Consider the following 25,976-nt stretch of genomic DNA (forward strand, 5'->3'; position numbering starts at 1 on the left):
GAACGAGATCAACCGCGACGAAAAAAAAAAATTGAACGCGCGGATTGAATGGCGGCAGTAGAGCGGAAAGAGTCATCGAGTGCAGGATATGCGTTCTATATATAGAGAGTGGACGGTCGTCGGGCAAAGTGGACGTCGGATCTTCGTGGGATGGAACGAGCGGATGTAAGTTCAAAGCTTCGAAGCTCGCCGGACGACAATCATGCGAACTTTTTCCACTGCGTGGCGTTGAAGCTTCGCGCGAACGTTCGACGAGGACAATGACCACGAGAACTGGAAAAAAGCGTATAGAGAATTACAATAACGCGCGTGCGTCAGTAAACTTTTGAACGTGGGAAAAAGGACGAGGATAATGGTCCTTGAATTTGGACTTTTGTATGTATATATTTGTACTGTTATACCGATGGAAATGTGAATTTATTGATATATTCGATGGTTCGCGAGTGTTTCCTCTCAATTTTAGTGCAATTAGGGATAGCTTATAACTGTTTGAAAAGGCATGAATCGCGCCAATCTCGCAAAGAGATTGTAAAGCTGGCTTTCCATCAGGTATTTTTGTTAAAGTACGAAGTGAAACTTCTATGAAAAAGGGGTACTGTTTTGAACCCAAAAATGATGAATGTGAATCTATGGACGTTGACAATCCGATTAAAAAACGGAAAGCCTTGGTATCGTCTCGAAATTTTGTTGACGATTTCGTCTTGGTCTTGTCTTGAATTTCAAGATAACGCGAGAAACATTATTATGTTTCCTCAGCGAGTCAAGCTTTTAAACTTTTAAACTTATAATTTCACTTTGGTTAGAAATTATAATCAACAAGATTGCCTTAAAACACAATAGAGCAGAAACACTATCGACGCGCGAAGCAGACAGCTCTTTTGACTTAAGAAAACTATTTCCAAGTTTCAGATTTCGATTAGAAACTTTTCTCAACACGTTCGCGTGCGAGATTAAGATTCTCCTTTACGATTACATGCTGCGCGCGCGCACTCTTCCAACAGCCGAAATTCGGTTCAAAGTCACAAGGCCAAAGTGGAGCGCACGGTAATTCTCGAGTAAGAAAGCAGCGCGGCGCGTAGGAGCATCCCCGACGAAACAGCAAAACGCCAAGGAAATTGCGATAAGAGACCTTTGCTCATGGCGGCAATTGCCAGGCACAATGAAACGTCTATTCGCAGCTCCGTCGGTTAGACTCTTTATCCGTCTGGCGCGTTCGCGAAATTCATCTCACGCCATTTACAGACCATTTCAGCTGCTGCGAAGCATTTAGCCCTGCGGAGCGCGGTAACAGTACTTTCCTAAATCAGGTTCATCTTCCAGTTCTCCAATTAAAACTGAGGAGAGACGGAGCAAAGGACAGACGGCTAAAGAGCTAATCATAATAAGCGGGGGTAGAATCGGAGGGAAAATACAAAGCGAATGTACAGAGATTAATCTTAACGAGGCGTTCGTGAATCAGTGATCCGATAAGCTATAAACATTAACGCGCGTGGAAGATGCTTTAAAAAATTGAACAGCGAGCGTCTTTGTGACATGGCCTCGGGTGATTTGGACCGAGGCGTCGCTAATTAGCTGGGGCCAACAGCATCGGTTTCTCTCTACGCAGTTACGATGCCCTGCTGTCGATGTATTCCCACTGTGGACTCGCAGTCCGTCTCCGGCGTAACGCATAGCGTGTCCAGGTGTGCCCGTTTGTTGCTTTGTTTGTTTGTTTCCGGATGAGTTGCGACTGCGTCTGGGATTGTTGTGCCTAGGGACTCGATGTTTGTCGAGGCAATCCAACAGCCGAGTTACATTTGGTTAAAAAGGAAAAATTTTGATGAATTGCCTTGCAGATTCATCAGCCTATACCTATGCAAAAGACTTCGTTTAGTTAACCACCATGAGAAAATACAAACATTCTCAAGCTCTCGCTGATTGTGGCCCTCGTTAAGTGAGCCTGATGCGAAAGCCGCCGAAATTCCAGCTAATCACGGCCTCCAGACTTGCTCGCTTCTTAATACGAAAAATATACCTGCGCGTCCTAAGCGGGCGCAGTTAGCGACAACCGCAGGGGGTCTTATTAGCGCCCTCATCCGTCGTTACCGGCCATTAAAAAGCTCCGGCGAGCATAAAGAAGAAGAAGACGTAGAAGAAGTAGCTTCACAGTAAGAGAGAGAGAGAGAGAGAGAGAGAGAGAGAGAGAGAGGAATCGTCGAGGGAGAGCGAGAGACAAAGGGGGCAAAGCGAAAATACTCGCGGCCACTTTGCCTACTTGGCTTTTTCGCCTACTCTCTCTCTCTCTCTCTCTCTCTCTCTCTCTCTCTCTCTCTCTCTCTTTCTGGGAGAGAGCTGCAGTGTGCGCGCGCGCCATCATCACCGCAGCGCGGCAAATACACAGAAGAAGCAGAGAACTGTACGCGGCGAAGAAAGGCGGAATCGTATGCGGGTAGTAGCAAAAAGGCTCCGGTAAAAGACGGCGGCCGCTTTGGTGCGTCTCTCTCTAAACCCTGTGCAGCGCGCGAGTTTCACCTCCACACTGTACTGCAGCAGACTGTATATAGCAGACGCGCGCGCAAGCGAGTCGCAGTTAAACGCTCGACATTTTGCCGGGCTGCGCGCCAGGATGCGGCAATTACGCTCGCTTTGTGTACGAGTGCGCCGAGTGTGCAGGCGCATTCGGGCGTGTAACTCAGGAGATAAGGGAGAGGAGAGGGAGAGCAGGGTAGGAGGAGGAAAAACGGATGGAGTCGAAGTGCAGCGCGCGGGAGAGGATAGCTATAGCAGTGTTGGAGGTATTAGGGCCGGATTACGCTGAAATTTTGCAAAGTTAGAAGAAGAAGGTGGGAGAAGAGTAGGGTAAAAAGGGCTTGCGGTCGTGGCGCGGATGCGTGTACGTATTAGCGAGCTTTGGCAGCTGCGCGAGTTAACTCGCGCTCTTAGCCGGGAGCTTTATTCTGACGAAACGTCGGGAAATTAACTATCGTCGCGCTAAAACCGTTCTCGGCAAGTGGAATATACGTTTAGGTTTAATTCATATACACACAGACACAACGTCAACCGTAGCAGAGGCCAAAAACACGTTCTCGATAATAGAACGCCAGAGGGCCGATGCGAGTTCGCCCAGTTAACCCGACTAATTTGTCGGGCTTCCTTATAATTAGCCTGTGCACTCGGCCTTGCACCGAACGAGTGAAAAGACGGGAAATGCAAGCGCAAGCCAGTCAATGAGCAAAGCGCTGACGCAGCTGCAGAGCAGACAGACGAGAGCAGGCAATCAGAGCAAGAGCTGGGAGAGGAGAGGGCGAGCTTCGAGACAACCCCCCCAGAGAGGAGAGACAGTACGACAAGTGCACGGCGGCGTTAGTCGACTACGGCGGTATGCGAACAATCCTGTGTACAAGGCTTGCGGTCGCTCGGGGCTGCTGAGCTCCCACTGTCGACGTCGTCCTACAGTTTCTGCGACTGATGCGCGCGCGACTCGCATGTGTGTGTGTGTGCGTGTGTCTGTGCTAGATCCTGGGGATTCGCGGCTCGCGCAGTTAGACGTCGGGAAGGAGCAGTCGAAAACATGTCGGCGAGTTAGCAGTCGAAGATTCAGGAGTCAGAGAGACTAAAGCTAGTCGAGCTGCGAGAGGCCGAATTTCGGGTAGGTCAGCTTACGCGTCTTTGCGCGGTGATGATGATGCTGGAGATGAGCTATGGCAGGTGCCTCGTTATGGGTTGATTTTTGTTTCCAAGAATCAATTTTCAAAAATGTTTCTATTCTGCTATACTATAACGCCTATACCGTACCAGAATCATCTATTTATATACTAAATATAAATAAAATATATTATACTAAAATCCACATCCGTTGTGTTTGTTTCGCACGCGCAAATCAGCCGACGACCCCTGATAATCCACTTCGAACGTCCGAAAATCTCGTATCCCAATCATCGCCTCGCCTTCCCCCGCAATTTCCTCCGCTCGCATCGAGATAGTCGAGTATAATTTTTCGTGTCCCCCAGCTAAAATTTCCCAGCGTTCAGCGCCGGATCGAGCAGATAGCGCCCGAGGCAACAGCGGAATCCCAGAAGCCACATATCCTCTCTCTCTCTTTCTCTCTATCATTTTCTTCTTCCTCAACCGCTGGCTGCACGACTTGGTCGATCGTGTCCGCAGACTCCAGCTCTTCTTTCTCCCAACCGCACCACATGTGCGCCGGACCTTTCATATCTTCCTTTTGGCTCGCGAATGCGCGACTACACTACGTGCACCGCTCGCTCGCTCGCGCGAAGGAAAAGAGCGATTTGCCGTGGTCCGGGCTTTTTATTGCGTTCACGGCGGCTCTTTTCTCTACCCTGTCGCTTTTCAACGCTCTCTCTCTCTCTCTCTCTCTCTTTCTCTCTCCCTCTCTCTCTCTCTCTCTCTCTCTTGCGCGCGCGCGCGTCTTTTTGACGATTGATCGAGCCGCTATATATAGCGGCTTTTGCACCGCCCCGACGAAATTCTCGAGACCGTCGTCTTCTTCTTCTTCCTTCGCCTCCTCTTCCTACTCTTTCTTTCCGCTCTTCCAGTTTCGTGCGCGGCTTTTTTGCCGTTGTCTCGAGACGCAGAAATGAGCGCGCGACAGAGCAAGAAAAAGAAAAGAGAGCGTTTACGACGTTTTCCAGCGGACGTGAGGCAAATTTTTTGCCCCCGCGCGCAAGCTCAGGTTTTCGAGAGCGAGCGATTTTCTTGCCTGTGGTTCGCAAACGGGAATTTGTCTTTGCAAAGACACTCCGCGACGCGCTGCTGTGTACGTTGCTGAAGCTCGGCTTTTGCTTTTTTTTCTTCCTGATTTCACCGACGAGACGCTCGCGCGCGGCTGAACTTTCGGGCGGAATAACGAGCTACGCAACGCTCGGTTGTTTCGAAACATTCAGTAGTAACTTTTTTACTCGAGATACGTTGGAATTATTGCTTTTCTCGGCGAGACAAGGGCGTTAATACAGCCCTGTGGGGATATATTCTTTGAGCTATCGATCAGAGCGTTTGACGGTTTATTGATTCCTTTGATGTACCAAGCTGCTGCATAGCGGGCTGCAGGAACTGACCGACGTTTGTTTGCCAATAAAAACTTCTTGTCCGCTCCTTTGTAAGTCAAGGGAAAATAAAAGAGACGAAGACTTCAAAGGGACGCTCGAGCTTCTGAGGGATTGCTTACTTTTATTATTGACGAAATAACGTTAGAATCTTTACACTTACGCTGAAACTTTCTAACAATAGCGTTACATCGAACGATGAATCATTACACGAGCATTATTACCCCTTGTCCATCATAAACTCGGAACAACGACTCGCGAAACTTCGAACTTGAAAAAAAAGAACTTTACAACTTGTGTCTTCCGCTAAAGCGACATCGCGCGGTCATTAACATAAATAAATAATCACCGGCGTAATTTCCCCGTCAAAACTTTCCAGCTTTACTACTGCAGGCTATTGAGGCATACCAGTATAGCACTCTCCCGCTGCAAATTTCAAAGAAGACGTAGTGCCTTTCTCTTCCGAAAAATGAAACTCTTCCACATCATTAATTTCGATCGTGTCCCGCGAGACAATTTAAGGCGGTCGCGCGATGTTTTACGCGCGCCTCTCCTTCATCAATCACCTCCCAACCGAATTGTCTCGGATCGACACTCGCGGGGGGTAATTTATTCCGCGCTGTACTACACGCGTCAAAAGCGCCTCCTCTTAATCGACGTCGCGTCTCCAAGGTGTGAGCCGCAGCATTGTCCCGAGGATTTTCGCGGTGTGTGTGTGTGTGTGTGTGTGTGTGTGTATACGATATGACGTGGTAGCAGCTGAGACGATGTCGTAGTTGGTTTTTCTTCGTGATTGTTTTGATGGAAACGTCAGATGGAATAAACTAGACGCTGTTTTATGTTTTCGTGAAAATTGAATAATTCATCAAAAGTTTTGTAAAATGTTGTATACAAGCGAGCGTACATAACCCTGTTTACGAGGGGTTTTATTTGCTAAAAGCTTCTCCGGTTAATAAATTGCTTGGGAAGTACTTAAGAATATATTTTTAATTTTTGTTACAGGGCTCCTGCGCTTGCAGCAAATTTATCAAGGACTGAAGCCCGGAAATGACACTTTCCAGGTTGAAACTGTCAAGAGGATACAGAATGTGTCCGAGGCCCTCGACTTTTTGCGGAGCCTCGAAGAAATTAGTCGGTAAGCTAAAAACGCCTTCATTTTTTCTTAACTCTGTATTATTTATGCTGCCTTTCGCCGTGATTCATTTGCAAAATTCATTAGTAACGAAACGAGCTCGAGAGGTTTATGCATACCAATACCGTTTCAAGAAGCTTTCAGAGTTTTTTTTTTTCAAAAATCCGAAAAGCGAACAAATCCGAATCCAACGCAACATAAATACCGATGAAATTTTCAAACCAAGCGCACAATGCGCAGGGAACCCGAGCTTTTATGCTCGATTGATCTCGCGCTAGAGAGAGAGAGAGAGAGAGAGAGAGAGAGAGAGAGAGAGAGAGAGAGAGAGAGAGAGAGAGAGACGCGGGATCCTCGCTCGCCGGGGAACACCGGACGCGTTTATGCGTCTCAACCGGAGATTCATCGCGTGCGAATGCCGCGAGGCTAATCAGCAATGAGTTGGAGGGTCGCTAGACTGGGCCAAGCCTTGCGGTATTAGCCGGACTAACGATAATACCCTCACAGGCTCGAGATTACTGTTTACACGTGCGGCCTCGGCTGCATCGGCGTATATATCAGTTGATTCGATATTCGATACACCAATTAAACGGCATGTTCTCATTCCTCATTTCGCGAGAGTTACTCTCTCCTCGCTCGATGCTATAGCTGCGTATATATAGATGTGTGTGTGCGTGAAAATCACTTGCCGTACTTGCGCAGAGGATGAATGGCGGTTACCGCGCCGTGTGGGTATGCATAGATGCAGCTTTGCAGGTATGAACGTATAGTGGTGGTATTCGAAGTCCCACATGTGTGCAGCGTCGGTTTGCGAAATCGGGAATATAGTTTATCGAATATTACGTCATGCTTGCGATCTTGTTTTTATTGAAGCACGTTTAATCATGCGGCTGCTGTAATGGGACTGTCTAATTGTACCAATGTTGCTCGATTCTCTGGTCATTATCGTTTTTTTTTTATATTCATATACGGAACACGATTTATGACTGGTATAGAGTTAACGATTGAGTTTTGCTTTGAAAATAAACAACAAACCGACGGGAGCACAAAGGGAGAAAGGCTTTTAGGTGAATAAGACATAACTTCGTTGAAGTTTTGAACTCCTGAGGTGCTCTTATAGCCACGTGTTTCTGAAGTTATTATGGCTTAAAGTAACTTTAAAAGCATCTTCGGTCAGACCAAAAGAAGGACTTGAATTATTCATTTAATTAAAAATAACTTCAGAATCGTCGACATATACCATCGTTATTGTAATACTTCCTTGAATTGAATTGAAATAACAAAGTAGAATGATCTTGGCTCAATCGGTCTTCCCGAGGCAATCCCGTTGCCTCGGGAAGACCGATGGAGCCAAGATCATTCTATTTTGAATAACCACCAAGGGATCGAGTCAATGTAGAAGAATTACTTCTTTCTCTACAAATAATCGAAATAACAAAGTAAACTTGTATATACAGATGGAGCAACAAATACGTCGTACTTGACTGCCCGACCGAGATGGCCAAGGACATCGTCGTAAATCACGTGAGGGACGTAACCCTTGGCCGACGCACCTATCACTACCTCCTCAGCGGATTGGTAAGTACATCCGGTTATCCTTATAAAATAAAACTCCACACATCATAGCTATACAAATATCGTTAACCCTTCGCACTCACACCTAACGCAATGTCGCGCACGTTTCCGCTACAACAATTCACTATTTATTTTTCAAGCTTCGTCATTATTGTCGGAAAAAATTTAACTTCCAGAGTTATAGTTCTGCGATAAGAAGAAAGAAAAAAAAACGACGCCGGCGGAGCGTTTATTCTTTGCTTTCGTTTTAATTAAAAACGTAACGCGCCGCTAAACGAACGCGAATTCGCGAGCAGCGCCGCTGCGTTGATTGCGAACTTTGCATCTCGTAGTGTACATTTTGTTATACCGAGGGGGCTCAACGTAATTAACGAAATTGACAGCTGGAAAATGGAAATAATCGGCGCGTGTGTGCACGTTTCTTGAGAAAAATACGCGTGCTGCGTTATTTTTAATTACTGACAAACGTTTGTTCCCGCGCTCTTTTCAATTAACCGACGAATGCTGCATACCCCATCGTTCTCTTCGCTCGCCGCGCGCCTATAACTTCTCTGACCGACGAAATCTCGAGGGAGTATAGAAAAACGGAAAATCTCTATTGTATCAAAACATACGTATATGAAAGCGGACGAAGCCAGCATAGTATACGTAGCGATAAGCCGGTGGGCTCCGTTCCTTTTCCAATTTTTTCGACGATTGACGCTAATCGGCTTATAGCTTGCGAGATTCGATCGCGAAAACACAGGCGCTGGAACATGAGCACGCGGACAAATAAGAGCGAATAAAAGAGGTTGAGAAATAGTTGTGCGTGGAAACAGCGGGGAACTCGGGTGGAGAATTAGAACGAGATTTAGGAGAGATAGAGCGGAAGCTAAGGGCAAGGCGTGTATGACAAGCGAACGGCCGTTTGATACAAACAGAAAATTGTGTTTGATTTTTAATTGATACAATTATTCAATGCATGCAAGGATCGCTGAAAATATTGTAAGCCTTTTTTTCGTGCATATGGATCCATGGTACGATATGTCTTCGAAGACATAGAATTCATAACTCTCATTTATCTATTCACCGCTTGCTTGAGAAGAATTTCTACAGAATTCTCGGTCCTCTCTAAATTAATTCCTTATCGATCTTACATTTTATGCGGTATTTGTCATTTTTTAAATGACTTTTATTGTTATTGAATCAATTTAAAAATATACTCACGTTTTGTTATTACACCGGAAAGGATGATTATCTCCCCTTTTGCCGACTTCACCATTTAATTCGAGCTGCGTAAATATCTCGGATATTATTTAAATAAATGTACGCGTTACTCGCAAAAATTGGTCTGATTTTCATGAAACGAGTTTCCGTGTAGTGTAATTATTTCACAAACATTTTATTAGTTCATTCGCATATTTTCTTCGAACGGTGTAAGCGTCATTGAAATAAATAACGCTGTACAAAATTCAATTAAATAAGAGCATAATTAATATTAAAAGAATAATATCATATTATTCATGATTAACTGGAGAAAATTATTATCGAATATTGAATAACAATACGCGTTCGATCAAGCTTTCTTTGAATATATAACGAAATTCACTAATAAGCGTACGTTTCATTTGCTGTACAACTAACTTCATTTCCCAAAAACAATGCAAACAGCTGCACTATACCCCTTTCGAAACCTTGTGCAAACACGAGTCTATCTCTCTAGACAACACAGACCCTGTCCATACATATAGCCTCGTGCTTATCCACACACACATACATATACTCAACGCGACTGCAGACAGCGGACTAAAGTTTGTTCGGCATTTCCTTGTCGCTTGGGCTTAATCAGATAATGGACGACCGCTGGGAGAGCGAGGTGATCGAGTTCGGTGCCATCAACATCACCGGGTTCCGCATCGTCGACGGCAGCCGACGCCACGTCAAGAGCTTCCTCGAGGGCTGGAGCCAGTTGCAGACCTCCCAGTACCCCGGCGCCGGTCGCGATTCCATTTCCGTAAGTATGCCTTTCTCTCTGCAGTATATATACTGTTGCGCGCCCGCGAAAAAGAGCAAAAGACAGCCTGACAGCCCGTTATTGTGTCGGAACTTACGGGCCGTCCTGGGAATTAGAAAAAATGGCTTGTCAGCTCGATAACATCTTCATTGTAGCGGACTGTTCAAACACGGCCAAACGCGAAACTTTTTCTTTTCCACACACAAACACGCACAGTGCAGTATACTTTAGCCGCGTGGAAATTATGAAAAACTTCAATCGAAAATTTCGAACCGTATGCCTCCGTGACAGTATTTACCTCCGAAAAAGTCAAAAGCTCTCGCGGGCCACAGTATCGTTTCCCGGCATCGCGATGCACGCAGCAATTATACGAAGCTCACGCGTGTAAAGCTTGTCTTTCACCGAATGGACTATGAAAATTCAGGCCCTCTCTCTCTCTTTCTGCGAAAACTACGTTTTCAAAAGGCATTAGCCGAGTCAGCGGCGCTTCCGCTAAGAGTTTTTAAACGCTCGCTTTTAAATCGCTACGGCTCCGAATTTATTCGCGCTCGTGATTCCGAATGTGTTGCAGCAATCGGAGTGGCTGTTTTTAATTCTTATATCACGGTACGCAGTGGTGCTTTTTTTCTGAACTGTCGTTTGCTCCCTAATGCATTTCGGTAGAGAGAAGCTCTCAGGATAAAGTTTTACTCCGGGATTTAACTTTGGCCGATGTTCGGTATATTTTCTAAAACGTCGGAGCGGGATTAAACTATAATAATTTGTCGGAGGTATTCTAACTTTTGTCGACTGTGTGCGTATCTGTGGATTAAAACGAGCTTATATCGTACGTTGAAGCAAAAAATTTGCGGTTCGTGTTTATGAAACTACTTGTGCATTCACAGGCGCAAGCGGCTCTGATGTACGACGCGGTTTTCGTGCTGGTCGACGGATTGAACAAGTACGTGCGAAAGAAGACCGACAAGAAGAACGACCGCCGAACCGGTGGTACGTCCGGCGGTGCACAGCAGGTCAACGCTACCCTCGACTGCAAGTCCAACCACGGCTGGGTCTCGCACTGGGATCAGGGCGAGAAGATCGCCAGATTGTTGCGAAAGGTAAGAGTCGGACGGCATAGTTTAGCTTGTGTTGCTTCGCCAAGTTATTTCATCATTCGCAAGAGAGGCAGGAAGGAACGGGAGCTTGAGTTTACAGCTTAAATGATTGTGGCTTTGCTTTGACGAGATCAGAGATAGTTCGTGGATGGATGATTAAATTCGAAGCTGCGCCAGCTACTGTTAGAGCTCAAACTTGTTATCGAAGTACGATCTTTTTTAATCTTTTATACTGTTTACGTTCAACCAAAACAAAGCAGAGTTGTATACGCATCGTCGACTATCTCTCTCTCTTACTAGCGTCGCTCATATTATGCGCAGCGGGAAAGACCGAGCCTGTCTCCGGCTGTCTATATAAAGTCCGCTGGCGCGTATAAATCCACAATACGCGTTGAAATAAACATAGATAAGCGCGCAGAGCCCGAGACACAGTGTGGTGGAGGGGGAAGGGGGACTCCTGAAAGGGTACTGATTTATGCAGGAATATTGAGGCATTGCCTTGGCCTTTTCGCAAAATTTGATTTCGCACAGCACAGCCATGGCAAAGCCTGTGACAGTGGAAACTCGTCGTCGCACGGCCAAAACTTCTGTGTGCCGCTCTCTCTCTCTCTCTCTCTCTCTCTCTCTCTCTCTCTCTCTCTCTCTCTCTCTCTGTTTCTTTCTTTTCCTCAATCCGATAGGGAGGGAAAAATTTTAGTTCCGGAGAAAAACTTTTCAATCGAAACCAAACACAATCAGAACGGAAACGTCGGTAGGGTTATATACGCTTTCTCTTCTTCAATTTGTGAATTTTTGCTCGAAAACAATGCGCCGCCCCGAATATCGGGGAGAGATCGAGCGGACGAGGGAAGGAGGGGGAGGAGGAGGCTTTCTTTCTTTTATGAAAGTACACGGGCGCGGAAATTGATTCGATTGAAAATAAGCGAACGTTACTTTTTGCAGTTTTGCCGGGGGATTTTTTAGCCGCGCGCTCTTTCCTTTAATTGAAAAGCTAGGCTAACTTTGTTTCTGTCGGCGCGGACCGGCAGCGGGGAGGGGGAGGGAGAGCTTCCATGAAAGAAGTTCGGGATTTTTTTGGTTCCGAACCGACAAGAGCAGCAGCGCGGCGAAAGTTTTACCGGTAGTTGGCGAAAAAAAAGGAGATTCGCGCGCGTGAAACTTTATAATTAGCTGCATTATCGGGGCATTTGTTTTAATTATTAATAATTTTCGGCGTGCGATGTGAAAGTTTGTTTGGATATGGGTGTATCTTGGACGATCATAATCTAGTTGGGGAGAGCGCGGCGTCGTAGTGGCGTAGGGAAACTTCGAGACCGTTTAAATGAAAGAGAGTGTAAAGATTATATTGAATGAAAAATCACGATAGGCTCGATATTTGTAGAGGCACTTGTTATTGGTTTTCTACGAATCATTTGAAACATTGGGTAAGAAGGACGAAAATTTGTATTATATTAGTGTAGGATCAATTAAATCAAGATAAAAGTGAAGAAAAGTGACTTTAGTTACAAACAAGTCAAGTCAGTGTTCTTTTATTAGATGTCAATTTCAATTTAATGTAATTCTTGTCTTTGAATATTGAAAAAGAAAGACATTTATAAAAAATGCTGAGAGAATAAGATAGGGTAGATTTTTATAAATTCCGACAATACAACAATCATCTCTTCCCAGTATCTCCTAACAATGCCCACAGTCAGCAAAGAAATATCAAACTCGCCACGAAGTTAAATACCCGAACGAAACTCAACCGACTACAACAACGGTCTTCAAAACTTTGAAAATTCGCACACGCACGCGCTTTTCGCGCTAACTCGTTGCCGTTCCGCAAAAGCCACCATGCAGTTTGCACAATGAACTCGAAAAGCAAAAAGGGAACCAGGGATCGAAAAAGCAGGAGCAGCAGCAATGACAAGCCCTTAGCGACGTCAACGAGCTATTTAACAAACGTAACGAGGGAAGAGAGGGTTGCGTTCGCGCTCGGCTAAGAAAATGATTTTTGCCTCGCGTCGCCGGAAATGCCTCGAGTCTGTGGCCGGCGGCGGCTCTCTTTTTGTTTCGCGGCGCCGGGGCTAAAGTAGCGCCGCGGAAACACGCGCGCGCGACGTCTGCGGCTGACGCTAATTGGCGCGCTTCTTTCTCTAGATATAGGCTTTCTTCTCTTTTTTTCTCTCCCCCTCCTCGAGAAGATATAGCGAGGGAGTTTTCGGAAAAATTTCGCTGCACTGCTGGAGATACGTGTCGATAGCAAAAGTTCGGGGATAATGGGACTCTGCGCGCGAGAATCTGTCAGGGGGGAAGGAGATCGCAAATCGGAGAAGTTTTTGAATCTCCCGCCGCTGCTGCTGCATAGGTATATATATATATATATATATATATATATATATATATATATATATATATATATATATATATATATATATATATATGGAGAGTAGTAAAATGGGAGTTTACGCGCGCGAGCATATACATCGTGGAGGTTTGGAAAAATGAAAGGGAGATTGGATGTTTGACATGCGCGAGGCGGGCAAAATTTTGAATGGAGATACCGGCGTATACGTGACTCAATCTTACTTTGATGCGTACTGGCTTGTTGCGTGTTACGATTTCGAATATTTCGTTACTCGTCTGAGAATTGCTCGCGGCAGCGAGAGAGAAACGCTATATTATTGAAACAATCGCCATTGAATATTCAGTTGTTGATTAAAATTATATTCAGCGAGAACGGCACATTTGTGCTGTAATATCAGTTGACAGTCATTTCGAAATGAGTTTCGCGTATAAAATTACAACGTTCACCGAAGTGCATAATACGAGGTTAGTTTGCTGATGTACGCGTTCGTTGTTGATTTTGCGAAAACTGATGTGCGAAATAACCGAGAATATACTCGCGCAAGAAAGAAACGAAAGCTTCGCGCGCGAGGCATATGCTCCTGAGCTTTTACGTCACACAATAAACTATTTCTTCCGGGCTGAAGGGAATAGTTTTTGAGATTGCTCGACGAAAAGAACGTAAAAGTTGAAAGTATCGCATTAAATTCCGCTTTTATTTTCTCTCGCGTAATTCATCGATTTGACCTAATAAAATGTTAGCCGTACGTGAAATGACGCTGCAGTGGAAATGTTAAATAAAAGGAAAATGCTATGAAGAGAATGAAGGAAGTAGCCTTTAAAAGGAGAGCGTGTGTATATATATATATATATATATATATATATATATAGAGAGAGAGAGAGAGAGAGAGAAAGAGAGCTTTATATGGTAGAAAAGTGTCGATACTAGGAATCCGGCTCTCGTAACAACAAGAAAAATCGCGAGAGCCGCGCGCGCACGATGTTCACTGTCTCTTATTGAACCGTTTCAATACGATCTATCGTTCGATTTCCAGGTGGAAACAGAGGGACTCACCGGCCAAATTAAATTCAACGACGAAGGTCGACGCCAAAATTACACCCTCGACGTCGTCGAGATGACGGTCAATAGTGCACCTGTTAAGGTGAGCTTTTACTCGTAGAGCTTTATAGACTCATTCGATTTCCAGACTTCTCGAATTGACCCTTTCGAGACTTTTCAAACTTTTATGTGTATTTTTTTCACTCTCACGATATCTGGCCTTAATCGAAGCGCAAATTATAGTTTATGTTAGAATTTTATCAGTCATAATTAAAAATTATTCTAAGGTCGCTGAATGGAGGGACATATCGGGATACCAGGTAGTTCCAACCAAACGCGATCGTCATCCAAAGTCTGAGATTCTGAAAAACAAAACTTACATCGTCACGACGATTGTGGTGAGTGTACATTTGCTGTATTCACTTTAATTAAAAAAGAAATAACGTTTGTAAAAACGAAAAAAAAAACGTGTTTTCGCTCGATATTTGCAGGAGGAGCCGTACATAATGGAGAGAAGATTCGACAACGGAAAGCCAGCCGAAAAGATGAAGGATCGTTACGAGGGATACTGTCGAGATCTGGCTGACCTCATCACCAAAAAATTGAATATAAGTTGTAAGTGTTTGCGCAAAAATTATCAATCCACTCGGATAACTTTGTCGTCGTCTATTTTACATACTCGCCGCACGGCTTCCGTTTACAAACTCGATTTTGGCTTGCAAACAGAGTCGTTAAAAAGTTACGTGCCTATTTGCATGTATCACATATAGCCCCGCGTATTCTAAAATTCCGAAACTTTTAGACATTCCCTAAAAAGCAAACTCTTATTACGCAAATACGTTTTTAAATGCAGAAGCCCAATCTCCTCGTCAAAACATCGCGTGCAGCGCAGTTTTTTAAAAGCCAGAGACTACACGCAAACTCACACACACATGCGCGCAACTATGTAATACTCGCTCGATGTCGTAAACAAAACTTTCTCAGCACTTAGCTAAGCCAAAGTTACATTACAACTAACTGAAACACGAGTGTGGCGCGAGAGAGTATAAACGGGCCATATAATAAAACGTTAGCCGAGCATAAAGTCGAGCGAAACGCGGAAATGATATCGACGAAGCTCTCTCATATCTTCCTCTTCTTCTTCTTCTTCTTCCAGGGGACCTGCAGATCGTGAAAGACGGGAAATACGGCTCAGAAAATCCACGAGTTCCCGGTGGCTGGGACGGCATGGTCGGGGAGCTGATCAGAAAGGTAATTTACCCGTGAAAGCAGTGACGCGCTCGATTCCCTCTCTAGCAATCTTCGTAAATTAATGAACAGCCAGTCGCTCGCGTCTTAACGAAAATACGAGCTGGGGTAGCCTCGTAAAAATGGGAAAGTATGTATTTTCGGTTGGAAGAGAGAAAGAAAACGAGAGAAAAAAGCTTTGCAGGCAAGAAGAGAGAAAGACCCTTAGCTTCAGATTAGCGAGAGAAGGAATCGGGATGTGCCTCGACGAGTTGGGGGAGAAAGTTGCGAGCTTCGCTGTGTGCGTATATACTGCCTTAGTTCACGGTTCGAAGAGTCGTGAGATTCGAGGGGTGCGAAATTTAATGGGCAATTTTCTTTTCTAATTTTCGTTTCGCTGATATTATTCGGGAGAATCTGCCCAGGAACCGATGGGGTGCGGAGCCGCTATTGGAATATTACATACCTTCCACGGGGGTTAGACGCAGAGGGAAACACACGAGAGGCGAATGGGAAACATTCGTCAATTTTTATACCTCCTGTGGATATAATGCGCGCACGAGAGAGCTTAAATTCTATTACGGAGAAATGAACGGTTTGCGCGAATCATTGGAACGAAGCGGGTATTATAATTCAGCTAGTATTTCGAAGCCATCAGAACAAGGAAATTAGCTTTAGCTCTGTGGAAACTACTAAATATGGATTTGGATAATATGTAATATATATATATATATATATATATATATATATATATATATATATATATATATATATATATAGGTATGCATATACATTTCGCGGCGCTTTACTATAACTGAAATTCAATACTGGCTTTGTCGCGTCGATATTGCGGAATCGGTGTGCGAATAAATCAATGATATTGTCGAATTTGGAAATGTATGCAGATTCGTATAACGTTGCAAACGACGTTAATAATTACACATAGATCGTGGGTATTGCGGTGAAAAGTAAAGTATCCTTGCATCAGTATTGTGCGGATATTTTAAAACGAAACACTTTATTTAGTAAATTTGTATTATTCGTGAAATTGAAGATAAAATGTACAATAATATACGAGGAATTGTGGGTACAACTTCGGACAGGAGAAATCCATCTATAATTTGTGACATTCAGCCACGTAATAAGCTTAGCTACAGCTTATCGGAAAGCCTGCATTTGAATGTAGGGCGTAAAGGAGGGAAGCTTCGCGAATATTGAGCGCTGTAATCTCACATTATCTGAACTCTCGAATTTCTGAATCAGTAAAGCCCCCCCCCCCCCGCCAACGAACTATGCGGGTGGTCTAATATTATTGTAGCTTCAGATAATCATTAACGGCCGCGCAGCGATAATGATAATTGAGTCAATCCGATGACGCATGGAGATTCTGATAGCCAAGAAGCCAATCCTATCCGTGATATCTCTTTCGAAATTCAAACGCGAAAATCACCATTGAACGAAAAATCACATCCACGCGAAAATCGAACGCCCAGTTTAACGACGAAAATCCTTGCTCCATATCCAGCGCTTAATCGTTCGAACAAAGAAGCATCCCAAAAGGAATTCAACAATAATTCGTAGCAATCAAGCTCGTAGCGACGGTCTTTGGCAGCCCAGCTGCGGATAAGAAAAGGGAACAAGAAACTTGTGCTCGCATCACGTGGGAAGAGGCTGCGAGGGTTCGGCAGCAGCCCGGAGTTAGTTATTGATCGCTGGGCTGTGTTGCAGCGGCGGAAGCCGGTGAAAAGCTGTTTTATCCGAAGGGCTGATGAGGCTTCACCTTTTTCACAACAGAGGCCTCGAGCTTGCGAGCTTCCGAGGCGCGCGAACGACTCAGTCTCCATCTGACGATACTAAGGGGAGATCCGAAACTGGATATGTTAAGGGTTGGGAACGTTATTATCGTGGGGTGAAATCGGAGTTACCTGCTTTATTCATTGATGGACTGAGGGTTACCGACTGAACAGCGGAGCGCTTTCTTCTTTTGCGAAAAATCAATGACTGCGGAGGACATTATGAAAATTCTACCGCGAGGTAATTGGTTCGCGCGATACAGGCGTGGATTAGGTGAAAAATCATTGAAGTTACTTGGTTTTTGAAGTAACAAATAACTGTGACAATAGAAAATGGCGAATAAAAGTGTAAACTGAATCAGCGAAAAATTTAATTTGACAAACTTGATTATACTAAATTTCGAGAAATCCTGTTATTCCAGGAAGCGGATATCGCTATCGCGCCGATGACGATTACATCAGAGCGCGAAAGAGTAATTGACTTCAGTAAGCCCTTCATGTCTCTGGGCATCAGCATCATGATCAAGAAGCCTGTCAAGCAGAATCCGGGCGTCTTCAGCTTTCTTAATCCCCTGAGTAAGGAGATCTGGGTCTGCGTCATCTTCTCCTACATCGGCGTTTCAATCGTTCTTTTCATCGTTTCAAGGTATAATAATGCTAATGACCACGAATAGAACTTACCATTGACGTAGATATCTTTTCATACAAAAATACATTGTTTAATGAACTTTTTTCTTTTATTGAAGTTAATAAGCATCTTACATTTTTCAGATTTTCACCCTACGAGTGGCGTGTTCTGACGCTCGGAACGAGCCGAGATCCAAGCCTTGTCTCTCGAGACGGCACAATGCAGCATTCACACGGTGCACAAGGTTCGCCCCATGGCCAGCACACCAGCATGGCCAACGACTTCAGTATTCTGAACAGTCTGTGGTTTGCACTTGGGGCAATCATGCAGCAAGGCTGCGACATTTCGCCACGGTGAGTCTGATTATTTGATTCCAGTTGAATTTTTCAGTTTCGAACAATAATTCAAAAGCAAGTATACTTCGCATACACCATTGCTCTCGTTGCACAGATTACACGATTGAATATACCTTAAGTTTCAACCGCAGCGTCGATAGCTTTATACACCTTCATAAACGTCCCCGTCGAGACTACGCATACAAAATGAATTAATTACCGGCGCGTAATTGATGAAGATAAGTTTAAGATCATCAGCGTTTCAAAAAGCTCTCATTCCTTAAGCCCTTCTATACATTGTTAAACTGTTTCAAGAGTTGGCTATAAAGCGCCGGGGGTCCTATATAGGTCGCTTTTCTTACTGCTCAGTCAACCCCTTTAGCTCTCACTCCCCCCTCCCTCCTCTTCTCTCCCTCTCTCTCACTCTCTCTCTCTCTCTTTCTCTCTCTCTCTCTCTCTCTCTCTAGCTCTTTCTGATCTCACTTGAGTGTACACGTAAAGCCCGTGGGCGGTAAATTCACGTCGACGTCGAGAATCATTAGCCGCAGTTGGCATTCCTTTCAGGCATTTTGCGCAAGAGCTTCAATGTTTCACGCAGTATGCAGTACTCATTAGGATGGCGCTCATTATGCTTTTGATTGGAAGAAGGGAGAGGTCAGAGAACAAAGCTTGCATTTAAGTGTTAAGTGCCTCATCGAGTGCGAAGTTCAAATCTTAGCTCGACTCCTGCGTAGGTTTTCCAAATTGAAAAATCCACATCGAGCAATTAACGCCACATATAAAAATCGATTCAAAATCACCGCAGCCTCTCTTTATATACCTATATCGCGCCGCGAATCCCATTTCCGATTTTACTGCCACCTCGGCTTTCTCAATGGACCGCGTCATTGATCGTCCGTTTTCACGCTCTGCAGGAATAAGCCAGCAGCGATAGCCTCGGCAGATTTGCTGCCTCCCATGGAAATAACATTTGGCATATCAGCTGTATAACCCGGTAATAAACGCGCGGCGCCTATTTAATAATGAAAATCTGCATAAAGTGTCTTATATGCTGCTGCTGAGGATCGCGTCTGCCAAAGAAGAACGAATATAAGTATACGAGTGGAGGACGGGGGTTAAGGAATTTACAATTCATAGTGCGCGGTCGAGAGACGTGTACAGCTGCGGGAATATTTGAACCATTAATCAAGGGCGGGCTCGCGTTCGCCCGAAATGTAAATTAATCGCGGTGCCAGGACAGCCGCGAAACGAACTCGAAAGTCTCGTGTGATATTGCGAGGATGGGGTTTCTTCCGGGTTCGATGCTTCGTGAAGCTCGTCATTATCGAGTTTTTAGCGTCCTTGAAATTTTACAATGCAAAGACCCTGCACATATGTATCAGTCGGACTTATCACTGTTTGTTTGTCCCCCGACGCAGATCCATCTCGGGCCGCATCGTGGGCAGTGTCTGGTGGTTTTTCACGCTTATCCTGATCTCGTCGTACACTGCCAATTTGGCAGCGTTCCTCACCGTCGAGCGCATGGTGACGCCCATCAACTCGCCGGAGGATCTTGCCGCCCAGACCGAGGTCCACTACGGCACGTTACAGCATGGCTCCACTTGGGACTTCTTCAGGGTAAGTTGCGGCATATCGATCGCCGGAATGCATTCCTATAGCGCGACGGAGTCAGTTTTTTTTCTATAAGTTGATTATGACAATGAGTGACGTACAACAAGAATGGATTCGTAGGGTTTGAAGTATTAATTCGGTCTTTAACGGATTACGGATGACGAATTTCGTTGATCCGACAAGTGAAACTTGCTGGAAGCAATAGAGTATCGGACATTTGATCAGGGATGGATTATACCGTATCGTCTCGCGTAACGTAGCTTAGATTTACTCGTCTATATTCGAAAGTAATACATAGTCGAATAACACTGGCTTTCGCCTGTTTGTATAAATACTAACGAGAACAAAAAAAATACTTCCGCAGAGATCGCAAATAGAGCTCTACAAACAAATGTGGAGATTCATGAACGAGAACAAACAGGTCTTCGTGAACTCGTACGACGAGGGCATCCAGCGAGTGCGAACGAGCAAGGGAAAGTACGCCCTACTGATCGAGAGCCCGAAAAACGACTATATAAACGAGCGAGAGCCCTGCGACACTATGAAAGTTGGACGGAATCTCGATGCCAAGGGATTTGGAATTGCCACTCCACTTGGCTCGCCACTCAGGTAAATTAAATTAACTCGCTTTCTCTTATATCTCTCTTTACCCGCAATGCCATGCGAATTCGCTCGTAAAATTTTCTGTTGCGCTTTTTGTTTTTACGACGCGTGTTATTCCACTCCCGCGTGAATGAGCGAAGGCACAAGAAAAATCAAGTTACAGAATGAATATGCGTTTGAGTTAGTTTTTTATTCTAGTATATTTCGAACATAGACTATTTTCGAGTTGGCACACTCTTGGAGAGAGATTTTTAAGTTCTTTCTTCCTTAACGGTCCTGTCGAATCTGCCGTCTCCTTCGTCGCCTCGACAGCACGAAGTGTTCACGAGGACCCGTGACAGAGAGAGGGATGTAGGCGAGGCCTCCGAATTTGTAACGGAGCTTCGTATTGGGAAATCGAGCTTATAGGTGGGACTGGAAAGGGAATAGGAAGGGCTTGGGCCGGTCGGGGGTGTAGTTGCTGCGTCACTACGCCGGGCCTGCTTTGGAAAAACCCAAGAGCCGTTGTCTGCTCTACAGATGGAGTGTTTTATTACCGGGTCGGGAAACGTGCCTGTGCCAGGCATGAAGGGAATTAAAAGATTAGTACGGCTTTTTCGGCTATGATGATGCCATTCATGGCGATCTTCCTACTCGAGCCGCACTTTCTACGCAGGTAAAATTACATCAATCACGCATTTGCTCCAATTACAATAATTTAACTTATAACTACGCGGCGCGACACGTCGTCATCTTCGCAATTTGGCGCGGACTTAAAATAACACACGGCCTGTCCAGGACCGCGAAGGGCCTGCTCTCTTCAGAGCCAGCCCGCTCCGAGGCGATCAGGTCACGAAACAAGATTCATCTTGCTTCTCCCTGGACCTCACCTTTTACCAGTCCGCTCGACTGAGGGTGAGATAAAGTCGACCGCGAAACGATTCTCTCAATCGCCGCGTCGCAGCTATACGTAGCAGCTTTTGATAGGTGCTACGCTGGAGCGTCTGACTATCAGAGCTCGCGGCCGTGGACAAGTCTCCGTGTGTGTCGGTAACAACGCGAGTAATATATTTTGATTCGATGCGCACGTTTCAAAAATTATATCGTATGCAGGTGGATATCGGAATACTTGAAAAATCGAGAGTTTGAGTGGGATGGACGCTTTATCGTAGCGTGCGCATAATTGAAACGTAAAAATCTCGCCTGCTCTTTCACTGCTACTTTCGAATTTTAACGACTATTTTTTTACAATTAGCATTTTTATTTCCACGTCATTACGCAAAAAATGCTTGGGAGATATTCTAAGTATGAAGTAATTAGGACTGGGCACGAGAAGAGCAGCTTATCCTTGGCAACCATTTTAATATAAAAAAAATGGCTTAAAGCGAATTCATAAATTTTTCAAATCTCCTGTTACAGAGACAGCATCAACCTGGCCGTGCTGTCATTAAAAGAGAGCGGCGAGTTGGCCAAACTGATGAACAAGTGGTGGTACGAGCGAACGGAGTGTCGACACGGCGACAAGCAGGACACGTCGAGGAACGAGCTGTCGCTGAGTAACGTTGCCGGAATTTTCTACATTCTAATCGGCGGTCTACTACTCGCCCTAGCCGTCGCCCTCGTGGAATTCTGCTACAAGTCGCACACTGAAGCCACCAGGGCAAAGGTAAGCTTCTAAGCCTTCTACTTAGCGGGATGTACTGATGAGGACTAATTGCTCTCGTTAATTCATACGACTAAATTAGCTTCTCTCGTAAGCCTTGGAAATACTGGCTTATCTTTAAAGTAAAAATTAATTAACGAAAGTGAGTCGCTCATCGGTACGGATCGTGATTGTGCGATGCAAAGGGAAATTATTTTGTTTTATTTATAAATAATGAGTATTACAAGTAGTGGTAGATGTAGATGGTAGAAAAGCATTTCCCTTTGTGTTGACAAATTTTCTAATTCTACCAACACCTTTATAACTCACAAGCTAACTGTAAATTAAGAAACTAATGTTCTAGATTCCTCTTTCCGACGCGATGAAGGCGAAGGCGCGCCTGACGATTGGCGGCGGTCGAGACTACGACAACGGCCGGGTAAGTCATACGACGTCCTCTCTTTCTCTCTCTATTATCATTCATCATATTCGCATATTATGCTCACGCTGAATCACGCTTCATTATGGCTACTAACAAATACCATTTCATTGTCGTAAGCGCATCTAGCGAGCGTAGAAAGCAAAAACCGAACTTACATATTATATTATACATAAACGATTATATCTAAATTGATGTAACATATATTATCCAACGCAAGCTCAAGCGCCAATAAGAAAGGCAAACGCGGAAGTCATTGAGAGCGTGTAGACATACTTCTTTTGACGCTTGGCTGGTAATTGAGTATAATCACACTTGTAACTATACGTGTATAGATTTATACGCTTGGCATGCAGTTAGCTGAGTAAACTTTGATGCTATGTATCTCTCCTGCCACCGGCACTCGACCTATACGCGTTATAGAGCCGACAGGTGACTCACGGCCTGGTGTCGAGGGTCGGTCGAAGGATATAAGGCAAACATATGTGGGAGAAATCAATGACGGAACGGGAAAATAAAGCGCTCTATGCATATATACACCGGGCTACCATTAATGCACTGATTATATGACAGTGTTTGAGTTTGCTTATATACTTGCTATACTGATAGTTTGGCTGTACTTTGTAATTATGTATCATAAGGTAAAATAAAATTCGCGTATGTTTCTTACAAGCGATTGAAGAAGATTAAAGCCATTGATGACAACCTTGTACAAAAACTGTAAATAATAACAGATAATCTTAGTTTACTAGAGGAAGTAGAGAACAGTAGTGACATAATCAGTGCGTTAACTCAATACACACCATCATTGCATCGAAACTCATATACATTATCATAACTTTCCTAAACTATACAAGCGTAATTATCATATCAATTGAAAGCTTTCGACTTACGTGCATCTGGATGTTGCGTCCTCTATATAAATATGTATCCATACTTATATATTTACTATACACTCTACATATTCCTCTCTCGTATTAATCATCCTGCTCAACGTGTACTTCATTTCTCTTTCATTTCGCAGTATCATAAACATCCTGTTGTTTTGTCTCTTCATTGCGCTCTGCTCATTTACTTTTTTTGTTTTGCAATCAATCATCGTTTTATTATATATAAGTGAATATTACATCGCGCGCGGTGGAAAAAAGCTAAAGGTAGAGAGCTGTGCTATCGTTTTGGTTCTACTCTTTATTTATTGTCTCTAGTGGTACGGACTGCAGAGTTAGACGGAGGATGCATGCACCTTGCCCGGGACCATAAGTGAGTACTTGCCCTTGATTCAGTGCTGCCGTCCCTGTGTCTCTCTGTTTCTCTTTTTATTTCATACTTTTGTCCTTAGAGTCACTCTACTGTCTATCCACCATTCATGAAAGTGACAGGCTTCTTTGTTCTTGTATACGTTCTATTTATGTTTTTTTTCTCGTTATATATTAATTACCTCGCTGGGTTATTGTTGTCACTTGATTAAACGTGTTAAATAGACATTATTTTCTCATTTTTATTATTTCCACGATTTTTAAAAAAGATTTTGTGTAAGAAGGAGGGCAGATAAATTTTTGTTGAAAATATAATATTTGTTTAGTTGCATGATTTTTATCTCCATTATGCAAGAAATTATAGTTTGCTTATTACTATTTTTTTTCATATTTGCTTTTCAAGAATTTTACTATAACGTGCACAACACTTCAATTTTTTCGAACACTGTAGTTTCTTCAAATAGACTAAAAAAATGATACGATAAAATAACTACAGCATGGATATCTACAAATCTAGAAATCATGATCTGGCGTATAGTTCTAAAATATACAAGATACAAATAAGAATAAACAGTAGTAATTAATTGCATGACAGCTAAATATTTATACAATTCATAATTAAAATTTTTCATCAATCTAAATCTTTAAATGAAAAGTATAAGCATCTGAAGTTATGCATAAATATGTAAAAAATTCTGTAATTTCAGACACATCTCAAATTAGATCACTACTGTCGAAAAATGCATAATTAGTATCCTAGCGAAAGTATAATTCACCGCAGCACATACAAAGTAAATACACGTTCAAGCATGTTTCGACTGAAGTGCAACGAAAAAAAATGCCAATGTATAAAAAAACAAGCCCTGACTAATTAAAGCAAATAATTTTCAAGTCAAGAGCTTGATACACACACGCGTATTTAATGGACACGCGTGTATTCATTCGAGACCTGCACAGCTCTTGAGCAAAAATAAGCTTCGACCCGCACGAGCCTCCTCGACACCCTGATTTCCGCAGCCCTGTCCAGGCATTTTTGCTCTTCCCCGTCCCTCATCCGTCCCTCGGCCGCACTATACATGTAAGAATACAGACACTAATTGGCTTGCAGAGCACGCAAGTGCTGCATGGCTTTGCCGCTAAGACGTACATAATGATCGTTTCCGCCTGGAAAGTGCTGTGTGAGCTGTGTTGTATATTATACACTATGTGCAATGTGTTTCTCTGTGTGTACGTGTGTGTTTGTATATTTCTATAGCTTGTTTGTGCTTATACACACGATTACACTGATACATTTGTGTATACATGTTGGAAGTATCCTTTGTAAGGGATGTATACACACTTGGCAATGTGATTGATCAAAGGGATGTCAGAGTTAATCGGAAGCGACGAGTTGTTGAAGGAAAGTTTCCGACCGCTTGATTCTCAATGAAATATATAAGCTTGTGTTCTTCGCGCGGATTATTATTCCTGTTCCTTGTTGATGGATTTCTTTGGTTATTTTGATTAACGATTCGACCACCGCATAATGTTTCTACTTTGATGTTTTCGATTTTTCGTAAGCACTTTGATCAATTCATTGCATCCTTATCATATACGATACATAAAAATTTTGATAACAGAAATATATCCAATTGAAATAATAAAATGACTATATGTATAACGACTAAAGCGAATAGACACAAATTAAATTCTCACACTGCACTACAGCAAATCCCCCAAGCAAATTTAAAAATCTAACCGCCCACGATCTCGACTTTTTCCAGTACTACACTCCAGCGAACGCGATTGGCAATGCCGAGGCCGACCAGGTGCACAGCAATACACACACGCAGGTATAATAAGCGCGGCGAGTAGTCTCGGCACGATAGCCGAGAGCAGCTGCTCACCTTCGATCTCGGTGCCGACGCCGCCACCGCCCACGGGTCTGCCGACGCCACCACCACCGCCGCCCCCGCGACGTCCACCTCGACGCAGCGTCACCTTTGCCGAGTCTCCGCCCAAGTCACCCAAGCAGCGCATTCAACAGCAGCCAACGTCGCCACCACCACAGCAGCAGCAGCAAAGGTTGAACGCCTCGACGCTCGACGTCGCGGTGCCTTGGGCTCCGGCGTCGCCCGGATACTGGGCAGCGACTCAGCAACACGCGGATAGCCTCGATGGGCCCGAATACGTTTCGTAGCATATGGAGGTAATCTGCGAGGGCGACGAGTGCGAGGTCTACAGCTGCTGTGAGGACGAGGAC

General features: G+C 44.1%; 1 protein-coding gene across 7 annotated transcripts in view; it reads left to right on the plus strand.

Annotated features, from left to right (window-relative positions):
• Nucleotides 1-25,696, plus strand: part of LOC100116528 (glutamate receptor 1) — a 332,198-nt gene extending 306,502 nt beyond the window's left edge. For 4 of the 7 annotated variants that reach the window (XM_016981060.3, XM_001600948.6, XM_031921250.2 and 1 more), the window contains exons 5-19: nt 6,048-6,180; nt 7,632-7,752; nt 9,578-9,742; nt 10,627-10,839; nt 14,217-14,324; nt 14,509-14,619; nt 14,713-14,836; nt 15,378-15,472; nt 17,664-17,887; nt 18,013-18,222; nt 19,623-19,821; nt 20,180-20,424; nt 21,817-22,063; nt 22,404-22,478; nt 25,498-25,696. In XM_016981060.3, coding sequence (XP_016836549.1) covers nt 6,048-6,180; nt 7,632-7,752; nt 9,578-9,742; nt 10,627-10,839; nt 14,217-14,324; nt 14,509-14,619; nt 14,713-14,836; nt 15,378-15,472; nt 17,664-17,887; nt 18,013-18,222; nt 19,623-19,821; nt 20,180-20,424; nt 21,817-22,063; nt 22,404-22,478; nt 25,498-25,572 — 2,345 coding nt within the window. In that variant the 3' untranslated portion in view covers nt 25,573-25,696. Of the gene's footprint in view, nt 1-6,047; nt 6,181-7,631; nt 7,753-9,577; nt 9,743-10,626; nt 10,840-14,216; nt 14,325-14,508; nt 14,620-14,712; nt 14,837-15,377; nt 15,473-17,663; nt 17,888-18,012; nt 18,223-19,622; nt 19,822-20,179; nt 20,425-21,816; nt 22,064-22,388; nt 22,479-23,683; nt 23,739-25,497 lie in introns of those variants that run through there. The other 3 variants (XM_008216851.4, XR_512977.4, XR_001728766.3) reach the window with 3 other exon arrangements.
• Nucleotides 25,697-25,976: the final 280 nt, after the last annotated feature.

The sequence above is a fragment of the Nasonia vitripennis genome, chromosome 1 (genome assembly GCF_009193385.2).
Source record: "Nasonia vitripennis strain AsymCx chromosome 1, Nvit_psr_1.1, whole genome shotgun sequence".
Taxonomy (NCBI): Eukaryota; Metazoa; Arthropoda; class Insecta; order Hymenoptera; family Pteromalidae; genus Nasonia; species Nasonia vitripennis.